The sequence below is a fragment of the Leptinotarsa decemlineata genome, unplaced genomic scaffold, assembly GCF_025532065.1.
Source record: "Leptinotarsa decemlineata unplaced genomic scaffold, Ldec_3_MD MMD2_tig00000035_RagTag_RagTag, whole genome shotgun sequence".
NCBI lineage: Eukaryota > Metazoa > Arthropoda > Insecta > Coleoptera > Chrysomelidae > Leptinotarsa > Leptinotarsa decemlineata.
The window spans coordinates 12,463,960-12,488,759 of record NW_027412540.1 but is presented as its reverse complement, the minus strand read 5'-3'; the positions used below and the strand labels follow the sequence as shown (position 1 = coordinate 12,488,759).

At 35.1% G+C, this 24,800-nt stretch overlaps 1 protein-coding gene across 4 annotated transcripts in view; it reads right to left on the bottom strand.

Moving 5' to 3' along the window:
- Positions 1–13,671: 13,671 nt before the first annotated feature.
- Positions 13,672–24,800, bottom strand: part of LOC111509256 (UNC93-like protein) — a 175,605-nt gene continuing 164,476 nt past the window's right edge. For all 4 annotated transcript variants that reach the window (XM_074171899.1, XM_074171898.1, XM_074171900.1 and 1 more), the window contains 2 exons: positions 20,793–21,131; positions 13,672–15,046 (listed from right to left, as the gene is read on the bottom strand). In XM_074171899.1, coding sequence (XP_074028000.1) covers positions 20,800–21,131 — 332 coding nt within the window. In that variant the 3' untranslated portion in view covers positions 13,672–15,046; positions 20,793–20,799. The remainder of the gene's footprint in view (positions 15,047–20,792; positions 21,132–24,800) is intronic.

The following is a 24,800-nucleotide window of genomic DNA, read 5'->3' as shown; positions in this document are numbered from 1 at the left end:
TACCATATTGTGGCAATTGATTGTGCATTATTAAAATTTTCGGGTTGTGGCGATAAGTTGATAACAATGTAATAACAATCTGAGTAAACATAATTCACTGATTCACGTACATATCAATTGTCGATTGCAGTGTCGAAAAAAAAAACAAGTTTATAACTATTGACACATCGTAGGTTGTAGAGGTCCTAGAAGGATTTACAGTTCCGAAATACCACGATACATTTGGCCTTTGTTCAACCTGGCAGAACATGGAATACGATGGAATACTGGGGATTCTATAGAAATTAATAGGTTACAATTGGGCATTTCTGAAAGAAACAGGTAAACAAGAAGACGAAAATCATTAGTGGGAAATTCATAAAATTGGTCGCGAAGATTGTGATAAAAATTATGACGGATAAACAAACTGGTACTATTGGGCCTGTTGGGCATCGTCAGTACCGGGCAGGCGGTCCTTGATTAAAGACAAAATGACGATGCCTAACAGACTGAAACAGTCTACCGGTGGCTCTTGAATTGAAATCAATATGGGAATGATCAGAATAGTACTTATCTATTAATCTTTCGAATTTCATGGAATCATTTTCCAGCAGCTTGACTGCATCAACCTTTCCCAATTCCATATCATTTCTAGAAATATGTGGAATCGTTTTCCGATGGTATTCCAGGATAGCTTCCCGAATTCTGCTACCGCAGTTGTCGGTTGTTTGGTCAAACCACCAACACTGACATAAAAACTTGGCAAGTTGACTTGGTTGTCACACCAATAGGTGGTTACACTTATGTTTCGCTTGCGTTTACGCAGTTATTTTCATCAGGTACTTTTCTTGGTTATCCACTTTTTGTCTTCAATCGAGGATCACCTGCCCGGTACTGACGATGCCCAACAGGCTAAACAGCTGTTTACTGGTGGCTCTTGAATTGAAATCAATATGGGAATTATCAGAATAGTACTTTGTTTGAAGGTGATTAACAATGTTTCATGATGAATTTAATTACTTCGGATTTCCATTGTCTGATTACTTTCACAATGGAGAATTGTCCACAACGAATTGTCAGTGAAGATGACCGACACAAAATGGAAAACATCTGTATACCGAAAACCCACTCACACGGGACGGTATCTGAACCATGTATCCAACCACCATCAATCGATTGAAAGAGGAATCATCAAGACTCTATTAATACAAAGAAAGGTCTCGAGAAGGAACTAGACATAATCGAAAATGATCTTTAACGGAATGGCTACTCCAAAGCGATGGTGGACCAGACTTTGGCTAAAAGACAGCAGGAGCCTCGCAAGAAAGAGGAACTGTCACAACCAGTGTCTATACTTCTCTACATCAGAGAATTATCGAAAAGGATAAGAAGAATGGGTCCAAGTACAAAATCAGAACCTGCTTCAGATCTGGAAACACTGTCTGTAGCAGCCTCACGAAAATCAAGCCACCAAACGCGGACTACGATTCCAAGAATTGTATTTACCGGATACCCTATGAGTGCGGAAAATTCTAAATCGGTGAAACTAAGAGGCCATTGAATGTTATAATGATAATAATAATAATAATTTTTATTTTCCTTAAAAGTAGAAAGTAGATTAAAAGAAGTTAGGCATACTAACAGTACAAACCACATTCTTATTCTAAAGATAATTAGATTACATAAAAATAAAATATCACAAAGATATCACAATAGAGTTACATTACATTACATTAGCTTACAGAAAAAACAAATCCACGTCATAAAAACATTTTTCGATCAAGTACGATTTCAAGCGAGATTTGAACAAAGGTGCAGGTACACAATTTCGAATATCATCGGGTAGAGAATTGAAGACTTTAGGCCCTATTACATTTGGTGACATATCATTGTTCTGCAATGGGGAACATCAAAATTATTTTTTTGTCTTGTATTAAGATGGTGAATATCAGATCTCAGTATAAATTTAGCTTTATTATTAAATACGTATAAACAAGTTTCAAATATAAATATAGACGACATTGTTAAAATTCCCATATTTTTAAAACTAAAGCGGCAGGATTCTCTTCTTTTCAGACCAGTCATACTCCTTATAACTCTTTTTTGAGCAATAAATACTTCATTTGCCAAGGGGGATACGCCCCAGAAACAAATTCCATAACGAAGTCTATTATCGACTTGTGCTTATAGAGTTGTCGTAGCATATCAAGACTGAGGATATGTCTTAGGTTCCTCAGCTGGAAGTTCGCATCGCTGAGCCCAAGAAACACACACAGCGGGGGGAAACCAGCAAATCAGGAATAGCAGAGCATGTTTGGACCCATCAACATAACATCGAGTGGTCTTAAGCTGAGATTATACACAGGGAGGAACATTGGTTTAGGAGGAAATTCAAGGAACCCGCATACATGTCGTCTAACAATGTATTCAGCCAAGCTAGCAGAGAGATACGCAACATATGGAAACTCATAATCAAGCGAAAAATGGCCAACTCCCGCTAAACGGCCATCTCCCACTGAACTGGTGAAGCGAAAAAAGGAAAGCGGAGATAAGTGAATGTATTCGAATGACTCATAAATAGTGATACTTCAGTGATTCATTTATGCATTCCAAATCTGTTACTTTCTTTGTCACCAGCCAATTTCATCTTGACACCCTTTTAGGGACCTCTATTTTAAATTTGTCATGGATTTCGGTATTAGATTTGTAAGTACTAACCGAGAACTATATTGTGAGAAACTCTCTTGTAGAACTGCTAGTTATTGTTTGGGTGTCTCCCTTCATTTGTTTCTAGAGTTTTGAATTTTCTAGAAACATCTGCATAATGTTTGTTCATATTGACGATTTATTAGTTTCAGTTGAATCGTCCAATATCACTGAACGTCTAAAAATGCTATAATTCTGTCCAGTATATATTAAATAAAATTTCAAATATATATACAGAAGTCAATCACTAAATTGGCTTCAATAAATTAGTTGAATTTGTATCACTGAAAGCCAATAACATTGTTTTCTTCGCAATAGCTGGTTTAGTAAATTTGCGCTGGCTTACAGGATGCCCAAGAGAAGATATGGGGATTTACCACAGTTAAATTCAGAGAACAGGATTGGATTTTGACCGTAAAGTAACATATAATATGTTTTGAATAAGCAGGATTCTTTCGTTCATTTTGTAATTGATGTTCTCAATGAGAAATAATTCTAAACATTACATATGGAAGAAAAGATACCGTTTTATCATCATAATTTTTATAAAGCCAGGCAATCAGTAGATCTTGTATCGATTGATCGATACAGAACTGAATGTGAACCCGATCATGTTTACTAATAGGAAGGAAAGGTTATTTGTTAATAAAATCTTTTATGATTAATTTGTGTATGTATATGTACATATATCATAGCTACCATAAGCCGAAAGTTACCTTTGTAGGATTGAATAATGATACTAATAATGTTCCTACACGAAATTATTATTATTATCGTTTTTGAGCTGCGTTTCAAATAATAAAAGAATATTACGTGCTTGCTGACATACACTAAACACTGAGCGTCTGTCCGACGAGAGAGGAGGAGCCTGCCTTCCGCTGATGTATGAATGAGAGAAAGGAAAGGCAGACAAACTGGCGCTGTTACGCATTAGGTAACGAAGCGGTTTACCCTCCTATAAGAAGTTATCACTTCAAAAATAGATATGAGTCTGAGTCTGATTATTATCGATCCAAAACAAGCACTGCTCCAAAACACCAGGACTGCAACACTTTTTGGGCGTGTCTTCCACAAAAGTTGATGTCTTCAGCAGATGGAGTAGGCGAATGCTAAACCTAAACTTGGTCTCTAAATCACCTTCACAATGATTCAGGGTAAAAAATTTACGGAAAACAACAGCGATTGATGTAAAGGTAAGCAGTAGGCTGTTTGGAATAGCATCTGTGTTACTGTTCATTTTTCTCATGCCACACGTTGCTATTTTCAGATTTTTGGCACAAAAAAAACTACGCATCCGTAGATTTGTTCGTGTCGAAAGGTGTAAATATATCATCTGCATATTGGATTTGAAATTCGTGAAAATTAATCTAACTCCTCTTTTATTTACATACATGATTAATATTTTGAGTAAAATGAATTGTGAGGACTGTGACGAGAGTATATCGGTTCTATTAAGCAAGCTATCAAAACTTGTTTACAAAAAAGCATTGCAAAATCTAGTGTTACTCAACATACTTTGGAGAATGACCCTAGAATAAATAGATTATCTAATCCTTGACGTTTTCCCATAATTATTATCTACCAATTTTTAAAAATATTTTTTGTTGACTGTGACTATATTTTCATGGGACATTATTATTCTTATTTTTCTTTCTGTAGTGTGCGCTGGTCAAGCTCTATCCCCTGAAGCCCCGATACATTCGAGAGGGCGTGCCAGCATTGTCAACCAATGACCACTCCCCACACCGTTGGGTAAGTGATCATTTGGTCCGAGAATCGTGTGCCCTGAACAAGCGCAGTGAGCCAAGAATGACAGACTTCTGCATTTGCCCGGCTAAGATTTCTGCCTTAGTGCGGCAAGACGACATAATTTTGAGATTCGAGAGTAGAGAAGGCATCATTCGACCAAGGATTCCAATAATCAGAACAACCATCTTGACAGAGTGGTCTGGATAGAGTCTACGGATTTCAAAGAGAAAATCTTGATGTTTTATACGTTTTTCCTCCTCTTTTCGGACGATATTGTGTTAGCAGGAGCTAAAAACTCCACGACAAATATCGTCTTGCTCTGGTGGTCGAGAAGGACTACATCAGGCTTATTGTCATGTATGAGCCTGAGGGTAGGGAACGAATCGTTCCAATACTTTCGGTACTTCTCGTTTCTCACAATGGATTCAATGTCCTCCGGAGTGTAGGGCAACACCGGTGTCTCGTCAATATCGTAAGAGTACCGCAGATGGTAATACAACACTCTTATGGCCTCGTTATGCCTATGGATATAGGCCGAGACCGCATATGCTGGATGAGTTGACAGCAAGTACATTAGATTCTCAGACACCTTGCGGCAGGCCCTTCACCTCATTATTATTATTATACAGAATCCAGAAAAGTGAGTAAAAAAATCATGATTATATGAAGACTGTTACTGAAAATGAATGAATGTGAGTTTATTTTTGAAGAACTGGACATGATTCTAGAATATACAGAATTGATCAAACAAATTTATAGCACTCGTTTGACAAATATGTACAAATATGTATTTTGGAGGAAAATTGACAAAACAGAGTTAACGAAATTCAAACGCATTCAAAGTGAACACATCTCCTTGTACTTAAAGCCCACAAGAATTTTTCACGTTGTTGTTACGTTGATGATAGCAAAGCATGATAGCAAAAGAACGCTCATCAAAGAAGCCACTGAGACTGAACATTTCTTATTACATTTATGTCGTTTTTTCAAATGAATTAATATTAATGTATCTGACCATCAATATCTGAAAAAGTCTTACAAACATAACTCGTAATTTAATTTTTGAGAATTTCTTGATGCATTTTTCAGATGCATTAATCAGTGATGATACATTCCTAAAAATACAGTTTCGTTCGTTTCGTCCTCTTGTAACTGAAAACCACTATCTGAATTAACACCACAAGCATCTTTCGACTTAATATGCTCCTACAGTATGCAACCTTGATAGTCTGGAACATCGAAGAAAGGTTGGAGATTGGTTTGTGTTCTATAGATACTTTCACGGAAAGTGTTCAAGTGACTTGGCACATTTGATTCCACCAAGAGCGGTACATATCAGAAATAAGCGACGGACTGTGTCTGCTCATAGTTTTGAGGTTCAACTCAGTACACCTTGAACTTCACTGTTTAAGAACTCTTTCTTTTGGAGAATGGGTTCATGTGAAATAAACTTCCTGATAGTCTTTTTTCAAATGGGTTTAATTTCCAGCGATTCAAGTCCAATGTGAATCGCTATTTTCTTACAGGCACCGCTCTTAGAGCGCTTTGAGGATTTTCTTGTAGTGCTTGTGTATTGTCCTTGAAAAAAGTATGCGGCACCGAAAGCGAAACAGGTCGAATATCTTCAAGACCTATTTTTTTCCTCACCTTCCATTTAAAGTGACAAACATCATAATCCGACTATTATTGATGAAGATATGAACTAGTATTTTTGACACGTCACTATTTCAATGAATTTGCCTCTTTCCTTTTAATTTAATGTTTTGAACTTCCTGATCCGTGTATCGTTAACGAAGCTTCAACTTAGTCCCTTTTCGGCATGCAATTATCTTTGATATTCTTCTACCACTAGTTATCGGCTTCTCACTCATCCACGCCACTCATCTTATTCTCATACATGTTACACTCCGCTCGACTTGGGAGTTTCACAAGGTCCCAATTGGTGGTCCGATAGTAATCAGGATGAACTTCAATAGAAAAGCATGGTATTTTGTCACCGTACTCGTATTGTATATTAACTTCATCCTCGTTTTTTCGTAACATGCTCTTTATATTAATTTAAATATTTTAAAGTTGTCACTAATTGTTTCGACAAATAAAAGATGACAAGTGACATTTGTGGTACTACTCACTCGAAATATGCTTCTCATATAAATTTTAAATTCGTTGTCCTGCACAGAAGCCGTATCTTAGGAATAGGCAACATGACAATCTTAATTTTCTTACATGAAAATTGTATGTAATTTTCCAGCAAGGCCCTCATCCGAAGTGAATGCTGAAATATTCAATATTGGCCAATATTTGATGAAAATCTATAACTCATTCAAGTAACACATTATTGTGAGATTTTCACTGGAAACTCACAATGGCTTTCTTAAACGTTTTTATCTCACAATAAAAGAAACAATTTCATATTGAACGGTATTTTGTCAGAATTCTTTATCCGGTGCATTCCTAATAATTCTTCTAAATTACGACTTAATGTCCTTATATCATTGTATGACGAGCTCTCTCCCTCACACACGCATAATCAACATAAAAAATGTTCCGATAATAAACTACGCTGCCCAAATATATACCGAGCGCTCAAAACTGGTCTTGTACAGGAATCTCCTGATTTTGATTGTCGCAATTCTCAATTTTGAGCTAGTCTTCTCATTTTCATATTACTTGTGATACACCATGATTTTATCTTTCAGAGTTTGTGAACGGCATGTCTGGTCGATGAAGAGAACGATAGTTAATGAAGTTATGAAAGTTGTCAATTGCCACAGTCTTCTGGAAAAATCCATCGGGATATTGAATTGAATCAGTATCATGATCAATTGGACCATAGTGGTAACTAAAAACTCTATGTTGTTCATAGAGATATTTCATTAGGAGAAAAAGTACCCAAATTTTCTGAAAAAACCCAATCATTACTGATGATTAGTTGACAATATTGAAGAAAAAAAACAAAGATATTTTCACAGATATTCATTGAATATTTTTCAGAATGTTTATAGAAATGTGATGAAAGAGGTACGAATTCAAAAATTGTGACCAAATTAATTCAACGCCCTATAAGAGATTGTTCTGTATCTGTAGAGTAGGGAGGGTGAGTGTAAGCCCACAGCACTTAGGCCTCATGTGACCCATTGTATATGACGAGTTGTGCTCCTTGATCATCGTCCATCCTGTCGTTTCCAGGAAGATGGACAGGTCTCTGAGATATATCTTCTTTATATCGGCAGGTGTAGACCAAGACTCGCCGAACACACACTCTCTTATTGACGATAACTCCGGGCACTCGCATAGGACGTGCCTGACAGTTTCATCTTCCTGTTCACATATCCTGCATAGAGGTGTGTCCAGTAGCCCCATATTATGGAGGTGTTTCCTTAGTTGACAATGGCCAGTCAGAAATCCTACTGTTGAGCGTAGATTATTCCTGGTCATCGCCAGATATTTCTTCGGCGCCAGCTTCCCAGGGTCGCCAGGGTGGTCCTGGCAAAATTGCATCTTTTGATTCCATCCCGTCTTTTTAGGCAGTGAGCATGGGTGTAACATTTGACTAGTTCCGCAATTGTCGAAGTCATCAGGCCGTGGGTGCCACTGGGTCTTAAAATTCTTAGTCCAGCTGCTTCCTTGGCTAAAGAATCGGCAATGCGATTACCTTTACTCCTGTCGTGCCCTTTAAGTCACCTCAGTATAATGTTATTATCTACCGAGGCTTTGGCTAGATCTTGGTGGTACTCTAGTACTAGCCCTGAGATAACACGTTGTCTGTCCAAGGCTAATAGGGCTTGTCTGCTGTCAGTGCAGATTGTTATGTTTTTGCCAGAAATTCCTTTCCTGGTTATTTCTGTTGTGACGATTGAGATACCAGCCAGTTCTGTTCGGAACGCGCTGGTATTTTTTCCCATTCCCCACTCAATCCTTAGTGATCTGGAGTACACTTCTCATCCTGAGATTTTTGACCCGTCTGTATATATGCGTATTGCATTTGTAGCATCTAACTCTGGGTTCTGTTTTATTTGTATTTTGTAGAGTTTGTTAAACACAAACCTCGGTTCAATTGCATCATTAGTTGGCTGCAGAAATTGTTTTACATTACATTAAAAGTTGCAAAGACAAACTATTCAATCAGCTTATAACATTTCAACGGAATATCCCCACATATGTGATTTGTTGAAAAAAATTGAAATTTTTAATTGTTCCCCCTCTATTTCTTGAATGTGTGCGTCTCTGGATGCCTGACAGAAGTGATAACTTAAAATAATCTCATTTGAACTATTAAGTATTGAAATTGTTCAACTTCAGAAAAAGCTTAGGTTATTACCTTAATTTTATGTTTATCAATATAATACTGTAAGGAAATTTTATTCATTATTAAAATATTATTTTGTGTATGTACTTATATTATAGATACCATAGGCCTATTGTTACTCTTGTGGTAATACATAATGATACTTATAATTCACATATACAAAATTAGTATCATCATTTTTGAGCCACGTTTCACATATTGAAAGAATATTACATGCTTGCTGGTTAAATTTTTGTAAGTAATACATACTGTTAACAGTATATGTCTACACTAAACACTGAGCGTTTATCCGACGAGAGAGGAGGAGCCTGTCTTCCGATGACGTATGCTTGAGAGAAAGGGAAGTCAGACAGACTGCCACTGAAACGCGTTAGGTAACGAAGTGGTTTACCCTCCCATAAGAAGTTGTCACTTTAAAAATGATAAATAGTTCAATAATGTGCTTTCTAATTTGCAACTTTACCTCCATTTGACCCCATGCACTGACTCCTCTAAGCGTATATTCCATTAACGTGATATAATAGAAAAAAAATATGTTTAAAATCTGTTTTTCCGTTAACCAGCTATCGCACCCCCTACGAATCACAATCCTCAGAAGTCTAAACTTGTGCGAGCTATAGATTAACGAGGTCTCACCTGTCAACGTGTGATACCTTTTGATATTTGATATTTGAAAATGTGTTTCTTATAGTAATAACCAATGTTTTCGTTAAGATTGATGTTATAATTTTTAAATCCAGGTGTCACCCACTTCGTGGTCCATTCGATTAGGAGTGAATCAAAGTGAAAACAAAGTTAACAACTGTTTGAAGTTTCTTGTTAAACACCCTTGATAACGTAAATACGAAATTGGAATATGCAGTTCAATTTTATATTGAGCCCCCGATAGGATACTCGTAGTGATATCTTCATTTAGAAAGCTAAATGAACTCTTACCACTTTATAAAACAAAAAGTTATTACTATGGAATCTTTACTGAGTTTGTTTCGTGACTACTAGATGTCGGGACTTGCTGTATTATTATACTATAGAAACTACAGATATATAAAAATTTGCTTAGAGTAAGGTCATTATATAGGCAGTGACCATTGATACAGTTGAAGCTCACTTTGTAAATACAACAGAGAAAGTGACACATTGTTTCTGAGGAGATCGTTTTTCACAAATTTCAAAATTAAGCTGATGATATAATGAACAAATTGAAACTTCTCTTTCTTCTCTATGTCGATTACTCAAAGAGTAGTGTGGAAACTATATGGTTTTCGTTATGTTAGATTCAGTTCCCAGAAGAGCAAAAGAGATCAGCCTCATCAGCATAAACCTGAAATTGTACAACGAATTGAATACGGATCCAATACTGGGTATGTCAGTGTATAATACAGTCTGTCAGAACAATTTTTATAACAGCTTCAAAACTATCACATCAAACAGAGGGGACTGGAAAAACGGCCAACCTTTTAAGGCGGAAAAAACTTGGTGTAGGAACAGACGGCTCAAAAACCTAAGAAGGAGGAGGAGCCTGTATATATGAAAGCAGAGCGAAGACGAGGATTGCAATCCTCCCCCGTTAATGGATGAACAATTTTTCATCCAACCCACCCCAGTCAGGTAGGGGTGAAGGGCGGTACTGATGACTGAGGACCTTCATACCGCCACCACCTCTCAGTCATGCAAGGCCATGATGGGCCCAGAACTCTCCTGTGGAATGGTGGATGCAAGTATAAAAATATCTATCAATTCGTAGATGCAAGCTGAATCGCTAAATTGGTGGAACAAACTTTCAGAAATGAGGCAGGCAGAAAAGTTCATAAGAGAATACTCGGCTGAATTCACAGAAGAAGACCTGCTAAATTACAACCGCAACGTTGTGAGGGGTGTGGTTGGTCTCCTAACGAGGCATGGTCGTTTCATGCAACATGTGAACATTATGGGCCTGGCGGAAGAGACTCCATGTAGGTTTTTCCAGAAGAAGAAAGCGCACTACACGTGCTATGAGAAATGTCGAATTTATTGAAACTATTATCTCCCAACGCTCACTAGAATACGAGGTCAAAGCACACCACACGGTATGGGGGAGCATCGAGATCAACGCAAAAGGTGAGTCACTATTATAATATGTCTCAGGAGACCCGTTTATTATGGTAGGGAACAACCTTTTTCACTACTGCTCAGAAAGAAGTCTTGGATCTGACAGTAAGTATGAGCAGGGTGATTGTATAGAGAACTGGACGGTATCCGATGAGCCGTCGTGCTTCGATCACAGGCACATACGATTCGGCATAGTGAAACCATCACAAGACTGGGGTGATGTTAGCAAAGCGTTAGTGTTAGCGAAGCGTTAGCAAGGCTGGTACATGGGAGATGCAGGAATGAGAAACCAGAGGCTATCAGCTATATATATAGTTGCCAATATCAAGGCTTTGAAGTTTGATTAATAACGTCAAGCTAGATAAATAACTCTGATGACCAAGGACCATCACAATAGATCTGCAAAGGTCGCAGTGAAGCATGTCAGCTTCTTTATAATCTAATCTAATATTCTCCACTCACATACATACAAGGGATTGAGCCTGATGGGAGTTCTTTTAACCATGAGAGTAGGACGGTATTCATTGTGTAAAAAAGGAAAACTCATTCAATATCGAGATTTTTTCTTTCAACTCCGCAGCCTCTACCCAGACTACTCTGTTAAAATAGTTGTACTGATTATTGGAGTCGGTGTAATGATGGCATCCCTCCTTTCAAACCTCAAGATCATGCCGCCTTCCCTCACTAAGGCATACATTTTGGTCAGATAAATATACAAGGCTGTAATTCTTGGCGCCTACTTGAACCCATTGCATACTTATCTCACGATATAGAAAGTAATCCCGACCGACGCCACCTTTAAGGTAAAAAAGTGAGAGTAACACTTTGTTTTGAGTTCATTATCATGTTCGGTTCATTTGATTTCATGCTGAAGGTCATGAAAAAATACTTTGTAGAAACTATATCCGAATTGATTTACCATACATATTACCGTAGCTTTTTGTTTGGTAAGAACGAATACCATCGTTGTTCAATTTTGTAAATTATTATTGACATATTCAAACTTACAGTTTGGCATTTAGAATCAATGTCTCTTTTAGAATCATGCGAACAGATCATTACACATAATGAAAGAAAGGTCTCTAGTGATTTTACTAACTATATATTCTGTACTATTTTTTTGTAATTTATTGTAGATGAAATAATGTTAAAAATGTTTATATTTATCAGTAAATAAGAACGAATAAAATATTTTGTTACCTCTACATTCTCTATATTTTCATCATATTTGTTAACTAGTTTTTTATACTGTATATAACATAAATTTTGTTGTTTCAATATTTCATTTCATTACTCCGGAGGAATTGAAGACAAGTATTTTTAATACCGAACTTTGAGAAGTACACTACTTATTCATTCATTACATTGTGTGGCGTTCCTATGAATGATGTCTGTTTCATTCACTGTTTAATTCAGTGTTGATATAAAAGTAGTTGTTTCAAAAATTATTATTTTTTGTGTAATTCAATACTCTTGTGAATGTAGTAGAATACGCTTTTTCTTCTGGTTTGAAGATGGAGAATTAGAAAGCCAGAACGCCTCTTTTCCGAATACTAAATAAACTACCTTAAAAAATATCTTTTTCAGTCAAATAAAAATAATTATTCACATTGTAGATGTAAACACGCACTGCTGAGTAGTTAAGAAAAAAACTTGGAAAGTATCTTTGGGTGATCAGCAGAACGGAAGTTATTCCAATATTTCAATAAAATTTATCATCATCTTCAAGGAAAAGTTACAAAAATTTATATGAAAATCATACATTTTTTGGAAATTTACAAAAAGGTTGAAACTTACTATTGAGGAGGATGGTCATGTCAAAAAGGATGTGAAATTTATACTTGTATTATTCATTTGTATAAATTTCATTACGAAAAAACATTTCAAAATCAGGAAATTTTTTATATTACTTCAATTACTTCATTTTCAATTAATTTTCTAAAAATATTTGTTTATCAATACCAATAATCAAATGCATGATTTTGGAAACTATATTTTTCAGATATTTTTTTACATTTCATTCACCAGGATATAATCGATTTGTCAATTCTAGCGTTGGCGACAACGTCGTACATAATGTATAGAAATTTAATTCTGTTCTGATGAAATTTGTTTGAATTTATTTGAATTTTTTTTTACACGATTCATACTTTATTTCTAGAAAAAGTTGATGTCACATTTGCATCGAGCAAATTGAAATACATAGTTTTCATCAATGAGATTTGAGTTGCTTGATGATATTGTGCTATACAAAAGGTTATTTTCTTGCAAATGAGAAAATGTAGAAAATGAGTTATAAATAGCCTTTGTACCAGAATATGTCCAATTTTGAGAACTGAAAGAAAATTCATTGGAAATAATAGAATACAATCGAATTTTTTTGGAAAATTCTACTGTTAAACTCTTTTCAACAGTCAGTATATATTGATTGGCTAACCACCGACTATATAATTTCGAAAAAAGATTCCAGTTAGTTTTAAGGTGATTTTGAAAAATTCTGCACTGACACCTGTCGGATATAACCCAACCTCCTTCGTGATATTAGCCAGGGGAGTAGTTTTTTCCGATAGGTTTCAGTCGATTAACCTACAGTGTAGGTGAGTTGAGACTGGCCTGAAAGGATTGTTCTTTCACATAATTTGATTTTGAAGTCATTTGATTTCTTAAAATGTCCATTTTTACAAGCTTTTATTCAACTTGCAATATTTTCATATGCATGTGTGCGAGTGTGTTTATAGGTATGTATGGTTAGCTAAGTGACGCCATTGTATATCCAAAATGATGGGCTAGTTGTGTTTTATGCACCTCCATGAGAATGATTGAATAAAATGATTCAACAATAACTTAAAATAATTTATTACTGCAGTATTGCTTGTGGAATACTGAGGAATTCACAATTTGAGTACTTAAATTCCTATATTATACAACCTACTAACAAACATCTGAACTAAATATGCATAATTACTGTACATTTCCATCTGAAAAAATCAGGAAAATAAAATGATATAAATTATGTATAACACAAGTCGTGTTAATCTGAAGCAGGGCCAAATGATGAAATTTGGACATGCTTCGGATTTTGGAACATTTTCAAAATGTCTTAAAATGAAGTTGAAGGAGATCGTGGACTTTGATGGTGTAGAAAATAAATAAATGTTAATTAAAATCTGAATGATTGTAAAACTAATTTAAAGACACACAAAATTGTATCTACAGAATATTACCAGGATTTCTTTGAAAATCTCCATTGAAATCCCGATGAACCGTATGTCCACGAACTCGATTTGCAAAACTGAGTATACGAGTATGAATAAATTGATCTAGAGGAGAAATTTTGTCAGAGGTAAGTACTCTGATTTCCAAGATGTGTTCAATTTTTCATTGTTCATAAAACTTTTGGCAATATACCTAGAAAATAAAGAAATCACACAAAAAAGAGTAATTGAAATTACGAGTAATTGAATTCAAACCTGAATATTGATTTCTATGCAGATATTCAGTTTGATGAAAAATGAGTTTTTCTTAAATTTTCAAGGCTGTATGGCTGGAAACTTTTGAATTCTGATTAAGATTTAAATCCGTACAATCGTGAATAAACATTCGGAATCAATTTTGAATGGTTGAATGTTTTCTGATTTATTATAAAAACTTTGTTTTCGTCAGCTTTCTCTTCAAGTGAATTATTTTGAACGGATATTGAGATCACTCTTTGTTTTTCAATAATTCGTAAATAAAATTTTAACAAAAGTTGTATTTACCTGGACACAAAAATTTGTTTTGATTTTTTCCAACTGATGCCGAATTAAAAACTTTTCTGTTAGTTCCTACATTTGCACTTATAATATTCACTCTCTTTTGCTACGTAATACTGTTTGTTTCACTTTCTCCTCAGTTTTAGTGAACTATCTCATCTGCCAATTGAAGGCACATCGAAGAAAAAAATAATAAATGGAAAGGTTTGATTTATCTACAATAACTTTTTTGATCAATGATGCTTTTAAATATCACGTACCTACACACATACTGAATAGTCTAAGTAAAATAATTCAGATAAAATATTATATACACTGTGGATAGTGCTCGACCTGTATGATATTGGCAAAAACTGATCTAAATACTACTGCATTTCAAGAAAAATGTCGTAATATTATCGGTACTGGTCCCTTTCTTCTAGAAGACTGCGTATCCAAACTCATCGAGGGTCAGTTAGAATGCCTGGAACAAAATGGAAAAATTAGAAAATTTCTCAACAATGGAAAACATTGTTGTGAAAAAACTAATAATAATGATCTTTAATAATCCCAAGACAAACAGGGATAAAATTTGAAATAGTAAATGAATAGTTTCATAAATAGAAACACAAATATATACATATACCATCACACAAATACAGACACACACACACACACATATATATATATATATATATATATATATATATATATATATATATATACACATATACACATATACATACATATACGCACATATATAAATATATGAGTAATTGAATTATAACAGTAATTAAAAACAAAAAAAAATGGATTAAGGAGATCAGATTTTTAACTATAGGAAGGAATTTCTTCAATGTTTTTGTAGTTGAAAGAGAAATTGATATGACTATTCTTTATAATCACCTACTTCAGCGCAAGTGCATAATGGGAATATAAAAATAAAAAAATATTTATTATTATACACTTTCATGAAGTCATGCATTAATTTGTTATAATGGTTCAAAGAGATTATTTTTTTCGGGGCTATACAGGGAAAGTGACCTTTCTTATGAATAAAAATACCATTGGAGATAACTGGCCATTTTGAAGTTAATATTTTGGATTTGACATGACGAATTTTTCATATATGAAACTAATGAAGGTTTCCATATGTTGCGTATCTCTACACTAGCTTGGCTAAATGCGTTGTTGAACACCATATATGCGGCTTCTTTGAATTTTCTCCTAAACCAGTGTTCCTCCTTGCGGATGATTTCCAGCTTGAGCCCACTTGATGTTATGTTGATGAGTTCAAACATGCTCTGCTATTCCTGATTTGCTGGTTTCTCCTTGCTGTGTGTGTTTCTTGTGCGCGGGAATGCGAACTTTTAGTGGCCTCTTAGTTTCACCGATGTATGATTCTCCAACTCGCACGGTACCCAATAAATGCAATTCTTGGAATCGCAGTCCGCGTTTGGTGGTCTGGTTTTCTTTAGGCTGCTACGGATAGTGTTCCCTGATGTGAAGCAGTTTCTGATGTTACACTTGGACCCAATTCTTCTTATCCTTTCCGACAATCCTCTGATGTAGGGAAGTACAAGTATTGGTTGAGGCTGCTTCTCTTCCTGTGAGGCTCTTGCTGTCGTCTAGCTAAAGTCTGTTGCACCATCACGTTGGAGTAACCATTCTATTGAAGGTCATTTTTGATGATGCCTAGTTCCTTTTCGAGACCTTCCTTTGTATTACAGAGCCCGAAAGCACGGTCTACTAGAGTTTTGATGATTCCACTCTTAGTCGATTGATGGTGGCTGGATACCTGGTTCAGATACTGTCCCGAGTGAGTGGGTTTTCGGTATACAAATGTTTCCCAGTTAGTGTCGGTCCTCTTCACCAATACGTCTAAGAATGACTTCCTTCTCCATTGTGAAAGTGATGGAAGGACTTACGTTGTTGATGTGCTTCAGGAAGGTGTCTAGTTCTGCATTCCCATGGATCCATTTTATGAAGGTTTCGTCCACGTATCTCAACCAGACTCGGGGCTTCTTGTGGGCTTCTTCAATTGCCAGAGTTTCAAACCACTTTATATATATTTTGGCTATAACCGGTGAAAGTGACGATCCCATTTCTTGTTAATGATTTTTAAAATTTTTCCTCTAGTGTTAATATTTCAATTTTTTGGTTGTTTTATTTCATTGTAATTTTAGTTTTTTGCTTTATTTAATTGTTACTTTTCATCTAATCTTTTTAATTTTTTACAGATTCTTTTAGGGATTTCAAATAAATTGTCAACCACCTTCGAACAAACGTTATTTCGCTTAACCCCAAACATAGTTGTAGATATTATGAGTATGTTGGTGTCGAGATGTGTTTTGGAATATTTTTATCGTATCATTTATTAGATTATTCGTGGATAATCATTTCTTGAAAGCAAGCTGTAGAAATCTACTGTTGTGAACTATGTTATGATTCCCGAGAAAAGTTGAGAATAAAAGGTGAACTGTGCATTTTATTGAAGGTATAATGCATCATAACACTTAACAAATATTGATTAATACCCAGATCATAATCGCGGTGAATCAACAAATTTCAAGATATTTCGAAATCAGTGTAAATATTTGCCTGTAAAATTTGACATCTCAGAATTGAATTCAGGGCAAATCCGTGTATAAACAATTCGAAACCAAATCCGGTTCGTACTCCAGACATCTTTTGGTAGGTTTTCAACCTTCCTAAAAAATTAACTAAGCTCATTCGGTAATATAAACCATTGAAGAGTCCAACTGTCAGTCAAAGGAAATTTACCTGTTTCCGTTTTAAGAGTTTTCAGAAGTGATTTTTTTTAGTTTTAGAACAAATAGGTATACTTTCCGAAATATTAAACGTGTAAATTTAATATTTTCCACTGTTTATTTAATTGGCAAGCACATTTTATGAATATGACAAACTACTGACTAATTGGGCTCTACAAACAGTCAATAATTTTGTGGACTTAAATTTTCAGTCTACTTTTTATTACACTTTAACATATACTCCCTTGAAGTGGTTTCGTATATTTTACAAAAAGCGGAATGTTAAAAACCCAAAAAGTCAGCGAGAAACATTGATTTCTTCAAAACGAATATATTCAAAGAAAAAAAAAAGATTTCAACTCCCATAATTCACACTGAAGTATTTTTTGCTTTTTTCTGATCCTTTTTCTTCTATTATTCTCTATTAGATAGCATAACCCCTTAATTTTTATTTTATACCAAAAAATTGATAACAGATAATAATTGAAATTTTAAATTGTACTAGAAGATAAATTGTAAGCACGTCATTGTCTTAAAGAAACTCCAATTGCAAAGCTTAACTTCTTTCAAAACCAAAATGATTATAAGATGAGGCCACTTGAGAGCTGAATCCTCTCGAGTTCACTACAAAATTGATCACTACATTATAATTCATTTCGCAGAACTTGTTTATCTCTTGTGCATAATCTATAGCTCATAATTACCTGTCAGGAGCGTGAAAACAATTTCGAGAAAAAATATACGACTTTAGCCATGACATAATGTTTGGCTTACGATGGGGTAATTTTTCAATCAATTTTGTTTTCAAACGAAATGATGTCATACTTATTGCGCGAAATTTGAGGAACTTCTTGATTGACGACTGAAAATTCCCGCTTCATATCAATTAATTAGCATAAATCATAAAAAACGATTTTGGTTTGCAAATAAAATGAATTGCAAAATTTGCGGTACTATGAAGTTCTTTATGGTCCACAAAAATTCAATGTAATCAATTGATATATTTGATGATATTAATAACCGACAGGAAAAAGGTAATTTAATTTGGTAATATTCAAGGTGAACCTACGGATATGGAGTCCATCACTATACATCACACGTATAAAAGTTTATAGGACATGTTTAGATTCTCGCTAATTATAGTCGTTTGGCCTATATAGTGATGAGATTTTGTTATACAACTTTGATAATGACTATAGAGTTTTTCTTGAATATTGACACGTGAACGTTATTTGTCAATTCAATTTTAAAAAGTTTCAAGGAGAGAGTACAAAAAATTTGTGTATTGTAAATAAAAGACATTTCAATAATTTTCCACAATCGAATGGAATTATCCACGTACTAGGAATCGCACGTTGAAAGGTAAGACCTCACTAATCCTTAGCTCGCACAATTACGCACTTCGGAGGGTTGTCGTTCGTAGGGAGGCGACAGCTCGTTAACGGAAACCATATTTTTAACATATTTTTTTAACAGATTTGAAATATTTTATCGCAGTCGAGTTCAGAATACAAGTTACTTACTGTTTTTATAATGTCAACCTTACTTAGTGGAAAGAGTTCTCATTATAGAACTAAATTTTTTGAGATACATCTGTTATAGCCTTTATACACTGGCAAACATTTTCTAATAATTTATAATTTTTTTTTTATCTCCAAAACCAGGAAGGGGACTTAACTCAATTATTCAGTCCATAGGAAGTTTGAAAACTCACAACCTCACATCACGGATTAATCTGATTTGAATTTTCCTAGCCTACCTTTCAAACACGTCATTAGGGTATTGGATTTTTTCCCGAACACATCAGATTAAGGACGTATACAATGAAAAATGTTCCGATATTTTCGAGATATGGTGTTTATGAATATCGAGAAAAGTTAAGATGTGCCACATATTACAACATACATAAGAATGCAAATAAGAGGCTACTTGGCAATTGGTAGTGAATTGAACAAGTGAAATATTGTTTTCTATGATATATCATCTATTCTAAAAAAGTAATATAACTTTATATTTCATTTTCGGGGATTGTTGAACGTTTTGGTCATTTTGTCGTGAAATTTGATTGAGGATATCAAGTGAGAGCCTGTAGTCCAAAAACATATAAACTGCCGCAAGATTATTCAAGAGTCAACTCTCAAATTCAGTTAATTTGATAAATGGGTTCTTCCAGTTGTTTATTAGCACATTTCATCAACTCATACATATATTAGTTTCATATTCCTCGAATCTAATAAAACAAAGTTTTGAAACGTCATTTCGTTATCTGTTCAATGAAACTATCTTGTATTGAAGGTGCAGGGTGTTTTTTGGCAACATCCGTTGCTTCAAAATGTTGCAAAAAGAAATATTTTTTTCATTATCGACTCGAGACTTCAATGAACATGATATCATCTTTCAAAAAGCAATAAAAAGCATCCCTTTTTGAAACGAGCACATGAAGCTCGACCTTATTGTTTATGTAATCATTACATTACTCTTTTGTACTGTTTCTACAATGCCAAGTGTTCATTAAAACAACTATTGCTTTCTGAGATCAGCAATTTTTTTCTTAGAAATGCGTTCTTCTGATACAATGAATATTTGATTTGATTTGAAGGGGTTATATTTTTAGGAGTGACTAATTTTTGAGAAAGAAAGTTTTTGGCTTTCTACTACTCCATGTTCATACATGGGAATCTTCCAAAGAAAGGAAGGAAGTAATCAATTTTTAAAGATTTAACTTCATACAGAGATAGATGTGTAGATCATGCAAAGAAGTAACTTTCAGACACAAACTGGAAGAAAAAAGCCTTCCTGAAACAGCTACTTTCATATAAACATTAAGTTACACGAAAAAACATTTTTTCGAAACAAATACTTTTATATGAACACTGAATTATACAGAAAACTCTTTTCTCTACTCAGTTTGTATTCCAAACTGAGTGTTCATATAAAAGTATTTGTTTCGAAATATTTTTTCTTTCTAATTCAATGTTGACACATATATTCGATAGATTTTTCAGGCCCCCAAGCCCAATATTTTCCATAGTCTGGCTTTGCTTGAACTCTTTTCAAGTAAGTGTTATAATAGGTTTTCTTCTTATCGAGGATGATATCTAGATATTTCACGTTTGTTTTATCATTGAAGAAAGTGGAAATTTCTATCATCCAAATACTCATCCAGTGCTCTTATTCCTCCTTCTTGCACCAACTATGAACCTCGTCCGTAGGTTGGTAGGTTGGAGGATAAGCACATGAAGTGGAAGATGCATAGTAAGTCCTCATAATGAATTACTATTCAATTAGATTCCAACACAAATTTGAAGTATACTGGTTTTTCCTTTTTAGCAAGTCTTTGATTTTCACCAGTGACAATCCCCCTTTTAGTTAAGAAGATTACGGTAGAATATTTTCTTAAGTGATGTAATATATCAGGCTCGTCATGTACGAATAATCCTTATCGCTTTTCTTACTTACCTACAACTCATAAATGTGTTACGATAATCTCATCATCGATGTCATCCTTTTCGTCGTCAGTTTCTTCTGGTTCTGGCGGCATTACGACTTTGTTCCTTTCTGCTTCGGCCGCCCTCTTCTCCTTCTCCTTCTGCTTGCGGATTTTGTGTAGATGGTGGATTTCCACGGCGACGTAAAGCAGGAACCCGCACAGCAGCATGGCGAGTTGGACGTATAGCTTCATCCTAGCGCAGAGGTGTGTGCTGTAAGCGTAAGCTATTACGAAGCCTACACTCTCCCAGAGACGATAGTTAGAGAAGGCCGCTTCTTTGTTACGTCGGAACAGAGTACCATAGAGTCCTGAAAAGAACAAAAAAGGGTCAAAAATATTTTTTCGAACAATATATAATAGGATTATCGAAAAACGTCTTCATTGATGCATTAACAAATGTTCATTTTTTTTATTGAAAGGTAAAACTGTATCCTCTGGTGTAGGATAAATCCAAAAAACCACTTTTCCTAAAAACCACAACTGCAATACTTTCCTCGATTCTGGTGTTTAGGAAAAGTACTTGTTTTGGATTAATACTCATTCAGTAACAACTTCAGAATAGACCTATCAACCTATGCCAACCTATAGAATGACAGTTGATATTCAAATTATAAGGATAATGTCTTTTATTGGAAGTTGTGATATGCCGTTACTGTTTTTTGACATTATTTGAAGGTTATCAAATAACCTCCTTCATTGCTACTTTTCAAGCTGTACAAGATGGCGTTTATAATTTTCAATCCGACTTTCCGTTTTCTAGAAACCATCATAAATTTTTTAGTTGAACGCGATAAAAAAATCAACCGGTATTAGTTAACAAAACAACTTCTTTGACGTATTACCGTAATGGTTTTATTGGTGAATTCTAAAATGAGATCTGAAATGGGCAACTTTTTCCAAATTTAACCGACTTTGGTATGGTTTCCATTTCTCTGCTAGCCCTGTAGCTCATCTTAGATAATATTGTGAAATGGAAAAGACTAGCTCTCAAGTTATCGAGTACGAATTCTAACAGACTATCGTTGTCACCAATATTACGCCTATGTGTGGTTCTTAATGAATGAATAATTGAAATTCTTTTCAAATTCGTCTTTTTAATCATTAAAAATAACAACAGAACACTGTATTTTAAATCCACTTAATTGTAGTCATTTCACATGTTCACATAGGGTTTTTTCTTCTCGAACCCAAGTTTTGAATTAGAATTGAAACTATTTTAATCTGCTTCTGCAACTTGTCACTTCATTGATGATTTTGTTTTCCTCGTCTGTTCACGATCGCAATCCAGTATTTTCGCGTTTGCGTAATTTCGCGTCCGCTTCTCAGAAACGACTTGACGCCAACGCGCGTGATTGACTACATGTTGTCAGTAGTTCGTTCACTCGCTATCACCCCTCTATAGACACACTCTTTTAAACTTACTTCGTCTCGAATAACTCATCTACTTAATTCTGACGTAACCTTTGGTTCCTGCATCCTGCATATATCACATCAAGTCGTTTATCTTCTTCGTCATCAAGTGAGGGCTTTTTCTTCTTTTCTGTACCTTGGGATATATTCTATTTTTCTTCTGGGGTCGCTATAACCACATGACATATCTCCTCGGTTGAATTCTGTACCGGTGAATTTCTAGTAAAACTACTTCTTCATCTGGTAGTCGATAATATGAAGACACTTTCTCTTGAATGTATGAACTTTTTCCAATCGTTTTCAGATTTCTTCCAAAAACTCGGCTCCTGAGTAGTGTCACTACTGGGTGGCAAGTCAAATAGTAGGAGAGATGGTAGTTTCCTGCCAGTTATTAACATAGATGGACGAATAATGTTGGTACCAGCTTATGTCTTGTTTTTCTGATTTTCTGAAACGAACGTAGACAGGTACGGGCTTATTTTTTGTTGTGTTGTTTTCTATAGTTGTACGTGTCTTTTTTCATTCCTAATATCTCTCTCGAAATTATGCTAAGGTTCTTTCGAAGCCGAAATGTCCTCCCACTCCATTGTTTCATTTTAGTTCTCATAACCGTGAAACAATTGGCATCGTGGAGAAGTGAGGCTCAACCACTGAACCCAGTGAACAGTTGTTTGAAGGCTTGATGCCAATCAGGACGAAATTCGATGCTCAGCCAGCTTCAAATCAGCTTCAGATCATCTTTATATCGCGCTTGTTCCTATCTCACTCATTATCCATAGGTCTAGTCACTCCAAATCCGAAGCAGGGTCGGAACCAGTTCTTTCGTTACAAATATCAACTTCAAAGGCGTATTCTTTGCTGCCCATATTTCATTGGCGGATTTTATTTCCTTTCTGGGGTCGATGATCTCTGCTTTTCCTATGATCTGTGTTTTTCTCGGACATTAGTGATCTGTTGTCAGCCATCCAATCTATGTTATTTCTTCTGTTTTGTTTTGTTATGGGAGTAACATCTTCCTTCTCTTCGTTTTGTGGATACTTTTTCCTATCTGATAATCTAATATTCGTCTTTGATCGGTCTAGTACAAGAAATCGATATAATTACGAAAATTTGTGATTGTTTGAACGATTAGATATTCTAGCATACCGACTTATGTTCTAATTATTATGATTATTTTTCCTAGGGCACATTTTTATTGTGTGGTTTTCCATGAGTGATACAAATCTATGCAATGAATATCCAATGATGTGGTTAAATGATATTTGCATGGATAGATTCCTGGACGGAAACTTAAATCCAAATGGAATTAACAGTTATTTTCATTGAATTCATTGATTATTGAGTGACTCTAATGACAAGAACTTTATATTTTTCTCGAAATACAACAAGTAACCTATGAAAAAGGTTATGAAAAGTATTTCAGAAGCAAACAATTTGAATTTCATATATTTTTTTGAGAAAAAGTAATGCAGTCATGAAAAAAAAACATTAGTTTGAACCTCCGTGATAATGAAATGATATATGGTCCTTATTTATTACACTCTGATAAGAGGAAACTACACCTGAAATTCCTACTTTGAAGCGAAGTATACAAACGGATTACTCAATTAAAGACGTTACCGCGACTTCGATAATATTTTGGCTCATTTGAGGTTGCCAACCTTAAGGTTGTGCCGCTAGTTCTGGACGAGTTTTCATAACTTTGCAAATAGCATGGATCTGGTGATGAGTAGAACAAAATCCTGGCGTATTTTGTTATTCCATTTCTTCAGAAATCATTTGTGAACCCAACTCCTGAGAAATATGTTGGCATAGGCAGAGACTCATTACTGGTACACTGAGACGGGAACATATAATATCTCATCATTAGGTAACTATAGGATGTTAACACATGCATGCACTTTCATTCAAAGAATCCTTATTAGAATAAAATCCATTTATCTTCGTAACAAAATCACATTTCGAACCTAACATTCAGAAACATACTCATATCCCTTCAGCACAGAAAGTCGCATTATGGTTACTTGGTTTGACAATAGACTCAATTATAATTTTAATACATTCAGGAAAAGTCCCGTCAGCGTTATCAATCAATGACCACTTCCCACACCCCGAGGTAAGTGATCATTGGGTCCGGTAATCAGATGTCCTAAGTAGACGCAATGAGACAAGAATGACGTTCTGCTTTGTCCATTGTCTGGCCTTCGTGCGGCAAACCGGCAGATCTTGAGATTCGAGAGTAGTCTGGGTAGAGTCTGCGGAGTTCGAAGGGAAAATCTAGATATTATATCAGGAGCGAAAAACTCCACGATAAATATCGTTTTACATTGATGATCGAGAAGAACTATATCAAGCTGATTAGCTTGTATGATCCTGACGGTGGCGAACGAATAGTTTCAATAAACTTGTCAATTTTTATTTCCCACAACGGATTCAATATCCCCTGGTAAGTAAGGCTACACCGATGTCTCGTTAATACCGTGGAAGTGTCGTATATGGTAATAACACACTCTCAGGGCCGCTTTATGTCGATGGATTATTTTTTATCAATATTATCATTACTATTA